Genomic DNA, 21,347 nt, shown 5'->3' with positions numbered 1-21,347 from the left:
TAACAGCTTATACAGTAGCCTAGGAAGAACTTGAATGTTTCAAGAGGGAAAATAAAATTCTCACACTTTTTCTTTGGTTAAACATGAATTATGAGTCAGAATATTTCCTCTGTGAATAAACATGACATATGTTGTCAATTGTTGGTGCATGTTGGTAAATCATCAATACCGGTAGAACAATTCATATTGAAAGAAGTTAAGTGCATTTGATTGAATCTCAAAGTAAACTTGACAAGAGTAAAGTAATTACGATTTTGAAGAGTAAAAAAGGACCCTCTCTCAATTTAGAGGAGAGGGGATCATTCAAGACTTTTTTTCCCCTGAAATTATTCACAAAATTTCTTCGGAGTCTACATACGATTGGCAGTTATGTAGTACTAACAAAATAACGGCAGTGTGGGACTAGGTAGCCTGAGATATCGGATGACATTTGCTAAAAGGAAGGGAGCGAAATAGGGTAAATGTACTGGGGAAAAAAATCAAACTTTATTTCATTCCCTTTTTTTTTAAATTACTCAGCAACCAGGAAAAACTTCTGTGGACAGTAGGCCTGTGTAGTAAACGTAATTGTTATCTTTTTTTAAAACAATTTTTAACAAAATGAGGGTAGAGATAGCTGAAGACTAACGGCCATGCGTGCGTTTGTGTATATCTCAGCCCATTCTGAGGGAATGTAAATGAAGCAACACGTTCGGGAAGCTCACATGTGGCGGAATTTTTCCCATTCCGACATCCAGCTGGAAAAGGGGCGCAAGGCGAACAACGGGAGTTGGGAGCGAAGGGATTTGCGCTTGATCCCAAATTGAACCGTGAGCTAAACAGATGTGATTCTAGCCCATTGCCCGTACTCCCCAACTCGAGCTAAATTGCCCCGATTAATTGACTAAAAAATAATATCATCGCTGTTTGCAAATCCGCTCTTTGTTTGTCTTGGCGGTGATCTCGTACAGGGACGGTGGAGGAATGAGAATGCCCCAGGTTTTGAAAAAAGTCCCGTCTTTTTCATCGTCATCGTTAGAGCACGAACGAGTGACTCTGACGTAGTAGAAACCACGGTTAAAAAGAAGAAGAAGAAAAAAAGCAAGACGAACCTGCGATGGAGCGAGGGAAAAAAAAATCCCCGAGGTGATTTACCTTCCTGTCATCACCCTTCGCTAGGATGAGTCCTTTTATCCAGCCGGAGTTCGGGGGCATTGGGGGGCCAGCCACCGCGGCAGCTCCCTCTTCCACCGGTAGAAAGGGTACTCTGGAAGCACCCCTGTCATCACCTTTGGTAAAGAGATTGGTTCGGGGGTGAGACGGGCGGACAGATGGATGAAAGTGGGTTGCGAGAGAACGCTGGTGCCAGGGAAAGAAATGAAAAAATAGAAGCGGGGTTGGTGGAAAATGGAAATCCGATTTTTGTTTTCCAGGGTCAGGCTTCGTTTGATTGCAACAATATCAAATAGGATCTTAAACTGTAACAGATTTGGACGTTTGTGATTGAATCGGTTTGATTGGAGGAATGCTTAAAGGGATATAGTAATGCAGTCAGAAATGCCAGGGTGCAGTTTTCATTTCTCCTTTTTTCGTTTCAAGAGATATTTTCCCTGGGAGTTCAAATTAAGGAGGGGAAAAAAAAGAAATAAAGAAAGATTGAAATGGGGAAAAGAGGAATTATATGCACACTTTATGTAGTATATTTCCACTGCTGTATGCAAGGTATGATCAAAGGGGAGTTAATGATGAGGGTAAAAGATCCAATTTAATTTTTTCAATTCAATTTCTAGACTTGATGTATGACACATAGTGTTATTACAGTGGAATAATAAAGACATGTATTTTACATTTTATACCCTCCTGAATATGATATTCTCTGTATCTGTTGTGAAAGGTAACAGAGACAAAAAAATATGATGCAGATTTTGTTATTTAGTGACAGTAAGCCTCTTTGACCTTGCTAAACTAATGCACAAGAATGGAGGCATATGTGACCCGCTACAACAAAATGATCTTAAAGTCGGGCGAGGTCGATTATTTGAAAATTGCATGACACAATTCCCTAATCCTTCTGCTTTAAATTGATATATAACACATCTTATAAAAATAATCGGCTGCGGAGATATCGATGTTTAAAAAAGAGCATGTCGAGACGTCTGGGAAATCACTGTTTCGAGAAAAGCGCCCTAAAAGTTCTCCTTGCGACGCAATCACGATCAAGGGACACGCAAGTCAGTATTCACCTCCGGACAATAGAAGGTAAGCCCTAGCAACCCCCGAAATGTTCATTCAAACACAGCGTCGACGGTCTCCTCACCGACTAATCAGAGACCAGGAGGCCAGGAGAAGTGGCTGGGCATAGCGCACCCCACCAGCACGTACCAGTCGACTGGGCAGTGTGCGAGCTTCACGCTTCGGTTAGCGGCAAGCAGCAAACTGACCAATGAGATCACTCTAGTCATTGTTAGGGGCGGAGCCTATGTGTGGCGCTCACTCCAAATGTTCGAACCAGTTTCTGCTTCGTTGAAACGCCAAAAAAACATGGCCCAGAAAAACGCTATTTTTTAGTCTTTCCTTCCATCATTTTGCTTCAAAATTTCAAAAGATGATAGAAGACATGTCTGATTCTAATAATATGTCAAATTCAGAAAATCGTAAGTTTTGACCAATTTTGATGCTCTGACTTCAAACTCGATTTTCACGGCTTCGACCGTGCGCGACTTTAGGACCATTTTGTTGTAGCGGGTCACATATGGAACGAAAAATATTGGGCAGTTCTTCTTTCCAAAATCCTTAGTGAGATAAAGGTTGTTTTTTTTTGGACAATATGCTCATAGTAGTCTGTGTTGTGGAATATACCGGTATGTGGTTTTGTTTTTTCCTTAAATAGTTGTTTTGTAATGAAATGGAAAGTTGTGCTGTGGATTTAATTTACAAAGTGTATGAAAATCATTGTCATGTTTGGTCTTTACACTCAGTAACGGACCAGCAATTTGTATTTGTTTTGGTACCTTTGCTATTCCTTAACCCTTACTCTGATTTGTATGTCAATAGACACTGATGTCTGGAAACTAATTGTTAATCTATAGAGATTACCTAATCCCTTTTGGATTCAATCGACCCACAACCCCTAACCTTCAAATAAAAAGAAGAAATGTTCTGCTGCCCCTGACATTGTAAAAGAGCATCTTTAAATCTTAGTCTGACATGTTTGTACACCCGATGCAATTGTCGGCTCGTCAACCATGCATACTTTGCTCAAATGCACAACAGCTTACGAACTGATCGATGAGTTGCAATATGACGCACTACATGAAAGGTCATAGCCACATAAAAACTGACATCACAACATAAAGCTAGCAGTCTTCTCGTCTGTGGCGTACTAAATTTCCATCATGAATGCTTCTATGTAAAGTCACATGGCTTAAAACACACACACACACACACACACACACACACACACACACACACATTTTCAACAAGTGCTCGCCATCTCAGAATTGATATGTGTTGCACAGGGGATTTACACCATGGCACAGATAGAGTTAAGCAGTACAGTGGCAGTATGATAGAAATATGGATCACATGAGTTTATGCTACTAATGTGAAGCCCCACCCCCCCCCCCCTCCACAAGTAAGTGGTGATACATGAAAGCCATATACAGACGTTACAGATTGGATCCTTGGAGAAATCGGCAGACATAGATAACCCCATCCATTATTGATGCGGAGATGGCCATTAAACTAAAGATGGACGTTTGTGAATACCAATGCCGGGGATGAGGTTGTTGAGGGTGGTAGGAGTTCATCCAGGGGGCGATCCGCGGAGGGAGCTGTCAGAAGAAGTTTGTGACTAATCGCCCCAGAAAGTGACTTTTTGGTGACTGCTCTTCATTCTCAAACTTGGTATCATGGACAAAAATGGTACTGTACAGTCATGATCATAATAATCATTGTAACTGTACTATTGAATTTACTATTGAATAAACTATTGAACTAACTCGGTGGTTCAAATTCATGAAATTCTTCCGTCCAAATGTTTTCATTGCAACTGATTAACAAATTGCCCTACATCGACGTAAATAAGCACTGAATTGATCAGTGGTCTACTGAATTGATCGGTGGTCTAGTGGAGATGATGCCTGTCAGGAGATCAGGAGGTCGTAGGTTCAAATCCTGCTCGAGTATGTATATGCCCATGATTTTTTATTATGGCTACTATTAAAACACTGATCAATTCAGTGCTTATTTACAATTGTACGTCAACAACGTAGGGCAATTTGTCAATCAGTTGCAATGATAACTCAGTTATGTTTGTTTCATACTTTTGTGAACACAGAATGAAATTGAATTCAAATCAAATCAAATCAAAATCAAATCATGCTGTTGTTGTTTCTGCCTTTGCTTTTGTTTTTCATTTTCAAAGCTTGCTGCATACATGATGTATGCACATATGATTCTGAATAGATAGGTAGAAAGTATAGATAAATATGATTTTTTTTTTCATTCATTCATTTATTTTTTCTATTTCCAGCAGAAAGATTATAGGGTATGTTATCAAATATCTGAGCATTCTAATTTCTAAACACTGCTTTTCTGTGTTCACAGTAACCTTGTACATCAGTCTTGAGTAAAGATTATTCCAATATTTCTGTGCCCATTCTTTTATTATGTCTTTTTTTTCTTTCAAAAATGCTCGAGAAATACTGAACTCTCCATAGACTAATGTGTGTCTTGAAATGAAATCTTGGTTTGCTATCTAACTTGAAATGCGCAAGAACGAGAAAAAAAAAACTAACAAACGAACAAACAAACAATGTTTTGTTGGTTACCATGGTAGTGCTGCTAACCGTCCATCTCTGAAGACATACTTCGCCGCTGCACCTTCCACAGTGCGGATGCCGTGCAATTTGTCTAATGCGTTGCCCGACCTTGTGGGAAATGAAGACGCCGTCTCGGGAGCTGGCCGCGCTTTGTTCGCGAGACTGTCGTTCTTTTGCAGTCTTCCATTGTTGCATCCACAAGGGAAAGACAAAAAGATGCTCTTACCTTTATTTGACAATGGATGAGGGGATTCAAAGATTTTGTCGGTACACTAAGAACATACATCACTCCGACTAGAAAATTGTGTCAAGTCATGGCTCAAAGGAGGAAACCATGCAAAAAAAAAAAAGTTGTACATCTTTAAAACCTTGAAATATCATGTTTCCTTTTTGCTTGTTCTGTTGTTGGTGTTCTTTTTTTTGTAATCAAATACTTGAAATGTTATTGTGTAAAAGTGAGAAACGTATCCCTATTCATAGTGATATTCTGGGTAGTACTGATTTTGTACTTGTGCCCACTGTAACCCCAAAAATGTATAATGATTGAAGATCGACAGACAAAACTATCCTATAAGTTGGATAACCTTTGACCTTCTCCACGGAAGAATGATTCCTAGAGTGAACTTAATGATAAAGTGGGATTTAGTCATTGATATATATATATTCATTGTAGATTTATTTTGAGCATGTGTACCTGTATGTCTTTCGAATGATAAGTGAGTTGTGCTTGTATGCCTAGATGTCTGTGATCTTCATTTCCTGAGGAATTATCATATATATCTGATTTAGATTCAAATTTCAGAAATAACCAAACATACCTGCTTTACCGAGGGACTACTCTCAGTAGAATTGTTCAGGTAATGGCATTCATCATGTCATTAGTGATTGGATTTTCATTGATATATCTATAATTCGTGAGCATTGCTTTTTCATTAGGTTCATTGGTATTTTACAATGAATAGTAATTTTGTTAGACTCAAACAAGAAAAGTATGAAAATTTATGGTTTTCCTCATATTGTATTGTCATCAAAATAATTTCATTTTCATCTAATTTCATTTCCAACATGAATACCATCACGTAATAACATTTGCAATTACAGTATATATAAAAAATACAATCATTCTAAAATATTCAATTCAATTCAATTCAAAGGTTTTATTGTCACTTCTTCCAACAGAATGTACAAAAAGTATAAATTCGGCATGCATTTGAAGGAATGATATATAGATAGCAAAGAATAACATGTATTTGTCAGTAGTCATTAAAACAAAAACTGATGCTAAATTGAAGAAAAAGCTGTGTCTACATCCATGCTTATTATCAGATAACCCTGTGTGTGCTTTGATTGTTGACTGGTACAGAAAACACCATAGTGATATGCAGACTCTCCTAAGTCCATGGTGCAGCATCGGTTAAACAGCAAAGAGTGTAGCTCACCCCTTCTGCTTTTCAGACACCCCTGGAATGGGATTAGCATCTAACTGTTCCACTTGTCCCCATTTAGATCCCCTGTGTAAACCCCTAATGACCCCCATAGACTGTTAATCCCCACCCCTTGTTTACCCCCCATCCAACGTCAACATTGCGCCAGACTCTTTTCCTTTCCACACCTTCGGGGCATGTGAGGAGAGGAAACCCAGGCATTGTGCATCGCGCAGTCAAGACGACAATTTTCTGTCCCCGCCAAGAAAATTGTTGTCCCCTTGTATATTCTGACTGACATAATAGAATCCACGCGTTCCACAGGGGGGATGGTTTTTCTGTAAATGTCATATACATACACAAATGGTGTCCTAAGTGAGTAGGTACATAATGTAGTTAGCAAACTGATTTGTTCATGAAGATGAAGACGATTTTAGTTAGACCTCGTCTTGTACAATGGTTGGCTGAAACTTTTGAGAAGATGTTTATACATATTCCAGAGCCTCACAGGAATAGACCCTTGAACAATTTGTACATTTATATTGGTCATATTGGGGGAGGGGGGGGGGGAATGAATAGATAAAGGTTCAGGTTTTGGATATACATATAGCTAAAACAGCCAGAGTTTTAGAGCTGTTCATTGATGCAATGATAGGAGGGAAACACAGACTACTAAGCACACTCAAGGCAAAGTCATAAGCACACTCAAGACTTTACAAACTTTTATGACATTTGCACCCTACCAACATTATGGTTAATAGCCCCTCCCCCCCTTACGAGTAACAGGTTTTTAAACATAGTGGGGCAGAGTATTTATTACCAGTGTGTATGTCTTAAATTTCCTTAGGTCCAAATTCAAGATTCCCAAGCCAAATTGTTCCCCCTCACATCCATTGCCATCCACCATACACAATGCTAGCAATCATATCCAAGCACAATAAAAAGGGGGACCATTTTTTTTTTTTCTGTATACGATGCAAATGCAAGGTTCAAAGTCAACTTCTTGCATTCACTTTATTCTACATTAATGTATCCACCTGCATCAGTGCTTTGCAGTAGTTGTAAATGAATAAGTAAATACCAGTTTTAATATTGGGATTTGTTTTTCTATTCCTGTTGATCTCTTTGTCAATATCTGATTTTTCTTTTCTTAGTAATTGGTGTAGAAGCATTCAGGTAAACGACTTTGCTAAGATGATGTACTTCACTTTCTCTTTATCACAAGAAAGAAAAAAACAACAACAACTTCAACTTGAAAGCAATCACCCATTTGTGGTTAGAGTCACTCATAAAATATGCATTAAACCACAGACGGCTCTGTTAGCTCTAGTCAGAATCCATCAGAAATTGAACAGCAGCCATTTACCCCTCATTGCTGATTAATAAATGCTATTGCATGATCAGTCCCTCCCTTACCCCCCCCCTTTTTTTTTCCCCTTCGGTTCAAATGTAACCAGAGTTACCTGTGCTCTGCTACAGATGGTAAAATTGGCGAAACCGGAAGAATTCCGGCTCGGAGGTTTTGAATACCAGCCTTCTCATGTCACCCGAGATTCTACAGCAAGCGTGAAACGGTCACTTCTTAACCAAAATACGGCAGGAAAGATTTTGCTGTAATCGATGCTGAAGAAAAACAGCACAAATCCAAGTTTGTAAGTCAAAGGTGGGAAAGAGGAGCATGTTACAACGGTATCCTAATCTTCAACTTTGTTATTATCTTCATGGTGACTTACCAATTGGTGGGGGGGGGGGGGGAGGTAGAGTGTTTGAGGAACAGAAGAACGAGAGAGAAAGTTTTGTCAAGAGAACCAGAGGGATTATCAAAACACAGGCCTTCCTTTGTGGAGTTTTGAACTTCAAGCTTTTGGAGCGAGCGACCTCTGAGCAGAAGTCAGGTGTTGGGTTCAGGCACATTGCCTTTTAACTTTTTTGTGCCCATGGGAGAATTGGCTAGGAATGGGGGGGGGGGGGGGGGGGTCGAGAGGGACTGGCAGTGGTATTGTGTGCTTTGAGGCAGCAAAACGGTACGTCATCGTCGTCAAGTTGTGGGTCGACAGGAAAAGATGGATGGAAATATATTGAAATAGAATTGCCTCTCTCCCTCTCTATCTCTCTCCCTCTTCCTCTATTTCTCTTTCTCTTTCTCTCTCTCTCTCTCTCAATGACCCCCCCCCCCCACCACCACCACCACCCACCTTCCCCAGTTGAGTGTTTTCAGCTCAAGAGGCGGATCCATAAACCAACCTCTTGATGAGATGAAGGAGGTTTTGATGACGTGTCATCCAGGATGCCGGCATCTTGAGATGAGGAGGAGTCTGGTGATATAAAGCCCATCTCAAGGTGGTGTCGGGGAGGAGGAGAAAAGGGACTACAATCCACAACTTCCTCATCCTCTTCTTCCTCCACCTCCTTATACCTGTTTTAATCTCCATCCCCTTCTCAACATCCCTGCATAACCACTGATACAATTCTATATTTTCATCTTTGATGAATAAATATTTCTAGGTTGAAATGACATGTATGACATTGTCTTCCAAGATACTTACTCAAAGAAACTGTTAAACTGCTACTGCTACTGCTACTGCTACTACTACTACTGACACTACTGACTACTACTGACACTACTGACTAATACTGCTGCTGCTTGCTTCTACTACTACCACTGGTGTCACTATTCCTACTGCTGCTGTTGCTGTCACTACTATTATTACTACTACTGCTACTACTGCTGCTGCTGCTGCTACTACTACTACTACTACAACTACTACTACTAATGTCACTGCTACTTTTACTACTACCACCACTAATACTACTACTACTAGTACTGCTGCTATGACTACTACTACTACTACTACTACTACTACCACCACTGTACTATTTCCACTACTGCTATTACTACTATTTCTACTACCACTACTGCTACTTCTACTACTACTACTTCTACTACTACTATCACTGCTACTGCTGCTACTACTACTACTAATCTCACTCTTTCTCTCTCTCTTTCTCTCTTTCTTTCTCTCTTTGTCCATCTCATGTTCAAACTTTTTTCCTTCCTCCGACTCCTTGCTTCTTTGTCGGAGAACTGGGACTCAGTGCGTATTGCTGTTGTAACCCAAAACTAAGAGAAAATTGGTTGTGATTTTCTGGACGTGACTTTGGAGTAATTCCGGACCACGAATCCGAAATGGGTCAGTTTACCCGAAAGAAAGCATGTCTTTGTGCAAAGGAAACGAGAGAGAGAGAGAGAAAAAAAAAATGGATGAAAGGACAAGGAAAGAAAAAAGATAAAATGCCGTCCAGTGCACATGAATTTTGTGGTATTCGTTCGTTGGCGGTATTTGGATATGATGATTTCTGACATCATGCTTTGTGCAAATGCCAGATGTGGAGAATCAAGCATCACATGGAAATACGGCTGCCTAGCTCTTTTGCCCATCATGTGCACTAAGCTAAGAGTAAAGACTGTGTTGTGGAATGTATGATGTAAGTGTGAGAGTTAGAGCAGTGCAACCCATTGCCTGTGGCTGTGTGATTGGTCTTGTGAGAAGTTTAACTTTATGGAAGTTTCAGATTTTAGTTAGGGATGGATTGATATTGTGAATACACACTGCTTGCCTGTGCTTAACCTTTATTTTTTTTCTGTCAAAGATATATTATCACTGAAATAATATTTGACTGATTACCTGTTCTTGTGTGTGAAACAGAAAAAAAAAAATGAAATTACAAACTATGCGATTTCATACACTGTAGTAGTTTAAGACAGTTATTGAATTACATCTTGAATTCCATTGGGTTAGGAAAAGAAGAAGAAGAAGAAGAAGAAGAAGAAGAAGAAGAAGAAGAAGAAGAAGAAGAAGAAGAAGAAATTGTTTTCTTTCATCTCCTGACCCCAAACTCCTCCCCTCCTTCCCCCCCCCCCCCCCAAAAAAAGGAAAGAGAGAGACAGAGATAAACCAATATATATGCGAAATGTGCTTTCAAAGAAATTTTAAAAGATATTGATTCAATTGCCATTTTTTTAAAACAATATCATTAGAAGATATGACTCAGACACTCACTTCTTTAACACTCATATTGCTGGGTGATGGATAGCTCACAGTGTTGACAGGGATCTTACTGTAAATATTAAAGTCTAAAAAAAATGAATTCAAGCAACTTGTGTGTAGGTTTTATCAATTTTTTACTATTTGGCATTAATGCTCCATTCAAATAGTGACATGTCATTTTGCATGTATATGTGTATACCAGTTATGTATTCATGTAGGTATGTATAAATAGTGTAATGATTCCCCGAAATTTTGGCTAATGTCAGGTTTAAAATTTTCGTTCATTACTTACTATTAGTGTTTCAGGTTCCTTGGCACCTGTAGTCTACACAAGCAGACCCTGTAATGACTTTTACCCCTTTTGTCATCGAGGCATCTAACTATTGATTAAAAAAAAAATGAAAATAAACAAAAGCAAAAGCAAAAAAAAACAAAAGAAAAAACAAAAAAAAAAAACAGAGGATGAAATTCCTATGTGCACAAAAGATTTCCTGTAAGATAAGTTTTGATGCAAGTGACTTCTGTTCTATGGAATAAATTTCTTCCCAAAGCTGGAGTTGCTGCTGTTGTATGTAGTTGCAGATACTGTAATCAATGTGATATGATGAATAATGGTGGCAGCAGGTCCTGTCTGCATGCAATGCTGAATAATCACAGACTAACATATGTATAATAACCCGTTGAGGGCGAGTCCCAAATATACTCGGGCAGGTGTCTATGGGAAATGCATGTTGTAGCAAAATCAAACCGTCCTCAACAAGTTAAATTCTCATGCCTTATCACTTCAAACAGTACAAGGATTGTCATGTATAACTGGCTCCATTAATACAAAAATTCATGTTGATATCTCCTGAGACACTTTAGGAGGACGAAGAGGTACAGAGTTTAGATCTAGACTACCGTCAAGATGAATAATACTCAGGGCAACCCTCCTTTCTTTCTTTTTTTTTTCTTTCAGGATTGCCAGAGGTTATGACCTCAAATTCTTTTGCTATGATCCATGATTGTGTGAATTCCCCCATCCCTTTTCTTGGTTTTAGTTTTTTTTTTCTATAATTAGCTTGTATTCTCTGCCTAGAATGCAGCTTATCATAGTTTTTGTTGCTGTTCTTATTCATTTTGTTCAATGGTATGTTTTTTTTTGGGGGGGGGGGGCAGGGAAAAGATGGAATGCTGGGATTTGAGGACAATTGGGTTTGAAAAGGGGGTCAAGTTCAGGTTAAATTTTGATCCAGACAGAAATATTTTGGTTGAAAATTGGGGGTCATTAGTCAAGATCCACTAAAATGAGTGCTGATGGCATTGCATTGTGTAGTGGAGTCAGAATGGATACCGGTCTACACCAAGTTTGGCGGCAAACACCTGTTTTCTTTGCCCCCTTTTTAAGATGATGGTGATGGGAATGAACGGATGACTTTCACTGGAATCTGACTCGTGGGCGGTTATGACCCATCGAAGTTTGCAGCCAGTTAAACCCATCACAGCTTCATATCATGGAGCAATCTGTTGAAAACCATATGTGCTTTCATCAATTCTAGTTATCATTTGAATTTGTCTGATAATTGCTCAGTTGAAATGTCATGATTTTTGTAGGGGATCATTTCCAACAAGCCTCTTATGTGCTTTTTGTGATCCCTCCATTCAAAATGTATAGATTGTACCAAAGCAATTGTATTTTGATTTTTTTTTTTTGTTTGTAAATGTGATGTTCTGAAATGGAAATGAATGAATGAATGAATGAATGAATGAATGAATGAATGAATGAATGAATGAATGAATGAATGAATGAATGAATTTATGAAAGTGTGCAAATGCACCATTCTAGCGAGTGAATTAATGTTAGTGCATCTTATGAGGTGCCTGATTCAAGGCCAGTAAGATTATTTGTTTGCTTTTTTTGCCAGGTTTTTTTATTGATTATAGAAATAGTTTTCTTTCCCTTACCTTTAAGTAAATGAACTTGAAGGAATTAATGTATGGATTAAGGGCCCTTCCTCCTGTATTTTGATTTGCTTTCTGCTGTGTTTATTTGCATTTTACCCTGTAGATGTTAACTTCATAAACTATCAACCAAAACTGTTCATTTAAGCATTGAGTACTCTACTTGTGTGTTGTTGTTGTTGTTGTTGTTGTTGTTGCTTCTGTTGCTGTTGTTGATGCAAAACATGTATTGTCACAAATTCAGCTCAATAAAGGTTAAAAAATTGTCAATTTCATAGTTTACTGATGGCTCTTGAAGTAATTGCAGTTCACTGATACAGTGATTTCATCTAGATGTCTGCTTTTAGTGATTTCAGCTTATTACGTTTTTGTAACACAGTTTTGTGGCTAGTGTGCATTATACATAAAGCAGAAATACATGTACAAACAGTGTATATGTAGGGAATAGTTTTATATTTTCGCTGAGTGATTTTTTTTGTGATTTTTTTATTATCCTTTATTTCTTTGGTTTATTCAATATTTTTTCTTACGTTTAGAATTTGTGTAAAAATTCAAGTGTTTCTACTATGAAGAATATATGATGTAAAGCTGATATTGTTCTAGCTTCAATGATTTCAGTGCAATATGAACTCGATATGATTTGTTGTTTCCAGATGAAACGCACCTGCTTATGTTTTCAAAAATGGCAAGAAATGTCTGAATTCATTATTATTATTGTATTATTGTTGACGCTGCCCAGGATGGAAATTGGTTTTATCAAGCTGTTGTCCCTTTGAGGCAAACTTTTGTGAAATGTGTTGAAAGCTGCACGCCCACCAGATCTAATGGTACTGTAGGTGGTTAATTTAACCCTTTGAGGATGGACTGATTTACATGTAGCTATAACACCCATTTCCCATAGATTACTGCCCGAGTATACTCACAACTAGTCTACAGTGGGTTAAGGAGAATGAGCCAAAAGGGGGAAAATAAAAAATGATAAAAATAAAACAATAAATGAAATTTAAAAAAAATATAATGATAATGCACGAAAGGTTGAATAAATCACAAAACAGTAGGTGAACGCTGCCTTTATGAATGCAGTGCCTATGACATTGCATGTAACACAGTGCCCATTGTGTGTATGTCGAGTGTAGGTTTTTGTTTTCTTTCTTTTTTTCATTTCCGATTCGAGTTCTGTGCTGACGACATCTTGAGTAACTAACTGCGTGGCATTGAAACAAATCAGTTCGGCCATATGCCATTTATGAAATATGTATGAAGGGAAATTGAGCGGCGTAATTTGTGTACGCCGTGACGCACTCTCTTCCAACGGGGTCAGCGGGGTCGGTGGCGAAAGTTGGGCTCGATCGATATTCAGTGGACGACATTTGCCAACTGAGCGAGAGTAAAACGTAAATGTATGCAGAATGAGTGTTTTGATATCTGCTGCATATCATTTATGTCAAAAAATAGCAGTTTTGATGTTTTTGCGGTGCAATATGTTGTTTACATCTTATTCATTTCTATCTCTCTATATATATCTCACTGAATCAAACAAGGTGGAAGAATTTTGTTTTTTTATTTTTTTTTCCCCGCACGTGGGCGGTTGGGTCTGTATTCATTAAATCGTGTACTATGGCAAATATAGGTGACCATTAATGTGAAGTTGTTACGAAAGTAAAATTGTCTTATGCAATATTTGTCATACATTGTAATGTGAGTAGGACATCCATTGACACATATAAATGTAAAAGTGTCATTATTTTTCTTGGTGTGCTATAGCTAATTGTAGATCAGAAGGCGGCTGACTCGCAGGCTGACACTTATCGGCCCAAATTCATAAAGGAGATTTAAATTTAGACCATGGTTTAAATTTAAACCATGGACTAAAATAAGCGTAAAATAGGCATACCTTTTAGCCTTGAGTGTCGGTCATTGTTGGTCGTCTGTTGGTATATATACAATCTGTCATGTGCATTTATGCAGAAGAAATTTGCATAAACCATGGTCTAAATTTAAACCACCTTCATGAATTTGGGCCATTCTGTATGGCTGGAAGTTGTATTACTCGAGAGAAATCTAAGGCTGTTATCAGCTAATAGTCCCACAGCCTTGTTTTGGTGTTTGGTTGGGGGGGGGGGGGGCAGAAAGTGTGCAGCCTGGGCCCCCTCTATTGCATCACCTAGGCAAACAAACCTGATACTGTTGAGGGGCCTGGGCTCACTATCACCTATTAATCAGTCAACAGAATCAGGCACAGATTAGCCAGCCAGGGCTGTTGGTTGAAGGGCCCTGAACAATCCAATTACAAGACAGTCAGGCACAGGCGCAGAAAACTGCGCCTGTCGAAAAGAGCCGAATTCTGCTATCATGAATATTATAATGACAATACCCATCATGCAACGCGATGCTCATAGTGCAAAAGGCATGGGGAAAATTTTGGTGATGAAGACACCAAATCGATACTAATTTTGTAGCAAAATTTGAACCCTGACACTTTTCTGATTTTCCACCTGTAGTAAGCCAAATACCTAATCTTGCATAGGAATCCTTTCTATGGGAAAACAACCTTGACAACTGGAGTAATTCTGGTCGGAATACATAATTAGGTAAATGTTTTTTGAATGACCAACGGTTTGCTGTCCTATTAGCCTTGCGCAACAGGCAATTGAATAGTGTAACAGAATTGTTATCTTAAACAGCTGATAGGGACACTCTTTCCCTTTCTCTCCCCCAGCACAGCCACCTCCCATGTCTTAACACATCATCTCTTTCCCCCTCTCTCTTCTGCCTGGTACTCTCCCCGGCAGGTTGGGTTCTTATCGGTGTTATGTAAACATAGGGCAGCAGTTTAAAACAAAGAACGTTTTGTGAAAGTGAGAGCCTCACATCTCTGTGGGGCCTATACCTCCCTGGTGTTGAACTGATCATGGGCAAAGAACAGAGGCAGGGGCTATGCGATGGGTATGAAGGCTGTTACACTGCAGTTTTAGATGAGATTCTAGAGAGACAGAGTTATACCAGAGATCCCATAGTTTTACCAAAGTTATCAGAGTTATTTGCAGATGATTTTGCAATCAAAGGCAGCATACAGCTTAACAGCAAGGTAATCACAATTACTCCTACTTTTCATTCTTACTAGCCTATTTCTTTGAATATGAATGAGCTAAGTATGGTCAATGTGGTGAGAGCTACATCTTTATTTTGTGCATGGCGTCTGTTTGTATGAGAGCGTGTGGCTCTGTGATATGCCTTATGACGGCAATGCCGTATTTCGATATAGATGGTGATACAGTGCAATATACATGGTATACTATCGTGTTTTTTATTCTAAGGACGTTCAAGACCTGTCACTTTGACTGTCTTGCATACAGTAGAGCACTGCACATCATTGGAACAGGCTGGGAGGATGGGGGTGGGGTGGGAGGGAGAGAGATGTAGGAAACAGTAACGAGCGCCCGGCACACAGACGGTATCAATGGAACCGACTGTTCGTAGAAACTACGAGAATCGATTGTAGCGGGCACACTTGCTCGGCGCTCGGGCGAATAACCCCAAAGTAGCCGTTTTCTGCGCCTGGTGGGAGGCGCAGTTTTCTGCGCCTGGGCCTGACTGCAAGAGGGCTGTTTATATTTGCCTTCTGGGGGTGGGGGGGGGGGGGGGGGGAGAAGAGGGTGGATGGAGTAGGAATGAGATAGAGAGGTGCATGACATAGAAGAATGCGATAGAGAGAACGAGGACTGTGATTGATATGTTTACTGTTGCCTCCAGTGATGGGACATGGAGGGATGAATAAAAGAAAGGAGAGACAGGTAGGTTACTGCATTGTGAGGATAAAGGGATTGACAGAAGAATTGATAGAGGATAAAAAGATAGATGATACATTAGATAGAGAGATGAGAGAATCAGAGTGTAAGAGGATGACCCAGACTGGGTCACAGTATCACCTGTGTTTGCTTGACCTTATCTTGAGGTCATGGGTCATTTGAGGTGAGAGAGTCAAGTCAGTACAGAGAATGATGTCATGTCAGTCAAAGATGGGGAACCCCCTGCTGGGAGAGGTAGAAGGTTAGGGAAGATGATCTGCCAATCAGATGATTAATAGACAGTTTGATGGACACATTTGCAATTGACGAGTTTGCTTTGTCAAACCTTGTAGCAGAATTATGGCTCAAATTTATACCTTGGCTGCTATCACGATTAGAAATAATATACAAAAATGTGTTTAAAAGAATGTGAACTGGTAATATGAATATCAATTAATGTGGAAACTGTATTTGATTTTCAAACTGTTGGTACAATAACGCATTTGAACTATAAAAGTTTTCAAAAAAACAGTAAAATGTTGAGGCTGTTTAGCCTTCAGTTGTCCCTAGAGTGCAAGAAATTCAAAGTGCAATAAATTCTATTAATACATTTTTCATTTAAAGCTTCCAGTTTTGAATATATTTCAGGCATATTTCTTGATAGGAATGGTACTCAAAATAAGGGACATTTGAGTCTCAAACATGAGTTTGGATGAATATCAAAATGAAGTGACTTGGAATAACCCTATAGGATGTACTGCTACACTAGTTACGAAAAAGGGAAAAAATCATAAATTCGAATGACATAAAGGAAAAGCTACAGCACCAAACCACAAAAATATGGTTTCTTGGACTTTGCTGGGTTAAGCCATCAAGACTTTTGTTTTTGGATGGTTACTGGTACCTGGCTTTAATATTCTCATCCATCAAAATCCACCCTACATTCATCACCCTACTGCACTGAATGCCCCCCCCCCCCCCCCCATTTTTGTTTATCTCCATGGAAAAGATGGCTGCCTGCCTCCATAGAGTCGGTCAGTGATTGGTCGCTCATGAAGGCAAGGGATGGTCTCAAATGGAAAGAAGGGATCATCTCAGATTCCTTTGTGTGAAATGAAGGGAGATGGATCCCTGTACTAAGGGATTGTCTCAGATTGAGCGGATATGTTGTCTTGTGTCCGAAGAATTAAGTAATTGGCAAATGTTTTCACCTGGATTATAACTCCCATGCTGTCTTTGCTTCCTTGTCTCTTGCATGCAGGGTGCTTGTTGGGGCTCCGGAGGCACAAACCCAGGTAGCTGGTGTGGATAATGGTGGGGCCGTCTTCAAGTGTCCTGTGGTACCCCTAAGTAGCCCAGGTGCTTGCGAGGAGGTTCCCTTTGACCCCCAAGGTGAGTCTTGTGTCCAGCTAATTTTACAAGCTTGGCTGCTCAGGTGGTTTTATATAGTTCTTGGCATTTGTTGCTATTTTATCTTAAGTAGAATAGAAACTATTCTTTCACTTGATTTCATATTGATGTTACTGTTTCTCTCTGAAATTTGCCTAATTTTTTATCTACTATGTTATTATGTCAGACATCAATACTCAGTGCATCTGACTTTATCCTTTGTCAAAATGTATATGTTGAATTACATCTAAATCATACAGTCTACTCTTTAAATCATAAATGATAATTGAAATGTAGCCTACAGGGGCCGCAGAAGCGGGGGGGGGGGGGGGGGGGGGGGGGGCTGGGGGGGCTGTAGCCCCCCCACACTTTTTGATCGTGAAAAAAAAATCAAAGAAAAAAAAGAAAGAAAGGGGAAAAGTCGGGGGAAAATCACATTACCCGAATTTCTCACAAAAAGTGTGCTTCAGATCGCTTTATCTTGATTTCAAAAACGCAAAAGCTCCGTCGATTGGGAGGGGGTATCCCCCTCCCACACCCTCCCCCTCTACCTCATTAGACTTTGTACATACACACAGATGATGCACACGTGGAATAAGAGCTAAATGCCGTGATTTTGCTATTTAGTATTAGCACTTTCCTGAAAAAATCTAAATTATTTCCATAAATATTTTTTTAGGGGGGGGGGCTGGGGGAGCTAGAAAAAAATCCCAGTATTGCACGAAAAGTTTACACCAGATCGCTGAATTTCAGGTCTGAAAATGTAAAATCACCTTCGTGTAGGAGGAGAAATATCCCTTTTGTACATACACTCTCGTGAGCATGCCTTTTCTGTTTGATTGCTTAACAGACAACATTCATGAAATTAATTGTAACAATAAATTTATACAAGAAGTTTATTCATATGCTACCACTTTATAGGCAAATTGTTCAATAATAATCCACACCAAAATATCCTGCTATACCTTAAACAAGTGGGGCCGTTTCTAGTCGATAAAAGACGGAAAACATGCATCAAATTGCGCCATGGGGGGGGGGGGTTGACCTTGATACCCCCTCCCCTCCGGGCTGCGCAGCCCCCCCAAACTGAAAAACGTTCCGCGGCCCCTGGCCTATATATGAATATCTATGATATGCAGCTAAAAATGGTAAATAGGGACCTATGTGCTAGGAAAAAAAAATTGTATACAGATGCCAGTTAAATTCCCCTTCACTTTGCCAAAATTTGAGTGCATCACCAACATAATTTTGTTACTGCAAATGTCTTTTGTTCGTGGGGGGAGGGGAAGGGGAGAGGGGAGAGGTGGGGAGGGGGCTGGGCTTGGTCAAAATTTGCAGTTGGTCATGCCCTGACCTCCTGCTCATCCTTTGGCACAAGAGTGGGTTGTTTGATTCCCCCATTGGTTAGCTACTTGACCTTCAACCTGCAAGGGTCACCAGCATTCCTGGCATAGCGGAGTGAGGTGCTGTCAGTCAACAGGTCTTGAATTGTCTTTTACCTCTCAGACAAGAAAGAAGAGGTCATTATCAGACAATGGCCTAGAGTTATCATGGGGAGTTTCAGAAGGCAAGAATATAGGTCTTGTAATTTTGATGAACTATTTCAAATGGCACATAATGCACACAGAAGAGTGTGTCTCAAATATGTGAGATATAGGCCGTGTTCATGCGAATTTCATAGCCAGAATCAGAAACATGAATCATGATTCAAAACGGCGTTTCAAATCACGGTTTCGGCGGAAGAGCGTTCATGCGGGCTTTCGCAACGCTGATTCTGGCTCTGCTCATCCTTTGCCATTGCACAGCGCACTGCGCAGTTTGACCTTGTCTCTGCAACTCGAGCCAGACCTCCTTATGCCAACTGATCAGTTAGTTTATTATAGGCCTTTTCGTTTTTATTTCGGTGAATACTTTCCAGTAAGGTGTGGCATTCAGGCTCTACCCACAGATCGAGGAATATTCCTAATTCTTCGTCTCTCCAATTGTTTCCCTTGGTAGACACAGCGCTGCAGCCATTGTTTTTATCAACTCAATCGGAGAGTAATTACATGTATTATTATATTAAACAGCTAACGTTAGATACTAGCATAGAATCGGTGTATGGTATTGATGTAAACAAACAAGTGCAAGTATGGTACCGAAACACACGACTCATAAGACGTACACAAGCGCGCGAACAGAGCAAGAAGCTGTGGATGGGACACCTTGCAAGACATGCATGCGCACAGCGCACAATGACATCATAGAATCATGATTGAAATCACGGTTGCGTTCATGCGGTTTCTGCGATCGTGATTCTGGCAGAATCATGATTCAAAACGCCCTTTTTTCCGCATTTCAGATTGGCGTTTTGAAACGCGTTTAAATGGAAAAATCACAAGAACGCAACGCAACTAAACACGTTTAGCGACTGAACGTGTTTAGAAACGCAATTCTAGTTACGCATGAACGCAGCCTTAGTACAACAGTGAGGTGGTCCCACCTCCCTGGTACAACTGATGTTGTTCATAAGAGCTACATATAAGAGCTTCAAGGCAGCCAATTTCTCTCTTCCTTTCTCTTCTTTCTCTCTCTTTCTCTCAGTCTGTTTATCTCCCTTTGTTAAAAAACAGTCTTGAATGATGCCAGTATAAACTAGAAAAGCACTCTGAGAGCGCAGACCTCCGCCAAGCAGTTACTTTCCACCGATGATCTTGCTCTTCCTGAAGAGATTTTTTTCTCCTCTCTACCAATGGGGAAAAGCTCGTTGGGCTCTTCCATAGAGATCAGTGATTTCCACCCATAGGTCTGTACATGCTGAAAAATTGCCCGATTTCTCAATATAGAAGCCTTTGTTACGTCATAAACCCTCAGCTGCACAGCGCGCCTCGGCCTAGCAGAAACTAGAGCACGCACCTTAGTGCGCGCATGCAAACCTCAAATACGTGCAGCCTGAACTCCCAAGTTCATTGACCCTACTTGCCAAAATATCAAAAATCCTTAATAAATTCCCCCAAAATTCTCGGATCACTACCAAAAGTTAATCATTTCTTACTTGTGTCATTCTGAACCTTTTCTGCAAGTTTCATCCCAATCCGTTCCCTACTTTTTGAGTTATTTTGCACACAGACAAACAAACTAACGACCTAACAAACAAATCGACGGTAACGAAAACATAACCTCCCCCCTTGGCGGAGGTAATAATTGACATTTTGGAAGCAACCACTATTGCATAGTATAGCAGAATATGTGACTAATTGAATACTTGTGTAATAAAAACATTGAACCTAAAAATAGACAATTCAGTAACAATCAAATTATTGTTGTAATCAAATTTCTTTGAAAGAAACCTTTTGTTTTCACTACTGAGTACTTTTTAGACTCACACATATTCTTAAAAACAGAGGACCTTCATGCCTCTAAAAAAAAGTAGATTGATTAAATTGTGGTAATTCTTGGAGCAGAAGAATATGAAGAGTAGGAAGGAGTGCTTAGTTATTGTGTCTGTCCAATGTTGCCATTTCTAGTTGCCCCCTCCAGTTTAACCCGTTTAGGATGGACTGATTTTGCTACAACACGTATTTCCCATAGACCCCTGCCCAAGTATACCCTGGACTCGTCCTCGGCGGGATAAGACACAACACAGAATGATTTACACAAACCATAGTGATTATGATTTGCATGGAGTATATAATATCCTTACCTGTCTGATGCTTATATTGCTGTCATTCAGAAAACCTTTTCATTTCATAGCTACCAGGTATTCATTACTTATGTATAAATTCATTGAGACCAACCTTCACAGAGAAAATCGCACTCATCACTAAGTGAAATTGATATCCTATGCTTCGTGCTGCTGCTGTGTACCTTGTTAATACGAGATTGAATACGAGGTCAAGCTAAGCACTGCGTCCTTGTCATGATTTAATCAGTCAAATCGTTTTGACGTCATAAATTGTGCACCAGAAGCTGGCA

At 39.7% G+C, this 21,347-nt stretch overlaps 1 protein-coding gene across 1 annotated transcript in view; it reads left to right on the top strand.

The window, feature by feature from the left end:
- Positions 1-1,159: 1,159 nt before the first annotated feature.
- The window catches only part of LOC139721290 (integrin alpha-8-like), a 92,122-nt gene continuing 71,934 nt past the window's right edge, over positions 1,160-21,347 (top strand). Inside the window, exons 1-2 of the mRNA XM_071632611.1 lie at positions 1,160-1,293; positions 17,266-17,396. Of these exons, the coding sequence (XP_071488712.1) occupies positions 1,160-1,293; positions 17,266-17,396 (265 nt within the window). The remainder of the gene's footprint in view (positions 1,294-17,265; positions 17,397-21,347) is intronic.

The sequence above is a fragment of the Diadema antillarum genome, unplaced genomic scaffold (genome assembly GCF_040938485.1).
Source record: "Diadema antillarum isolate AM-2024a unplaced genomic scaffold, OU_Dant_1.0 scf00000141, whole genome shotgun sequence".
Classification (NCBI taxonomy): domain Eukaryota; kingdom Metazoa; phylum Echinodermata; class Echinoidea; order Diadematoida; family Diadematidae; genus Diadema; species Diadema antillarum.
The sequence above is the reverse complement of the archived record's forward strand: the minus strand, read 5'-3'. Positions and strand labels throughout refer to the sequence as shown.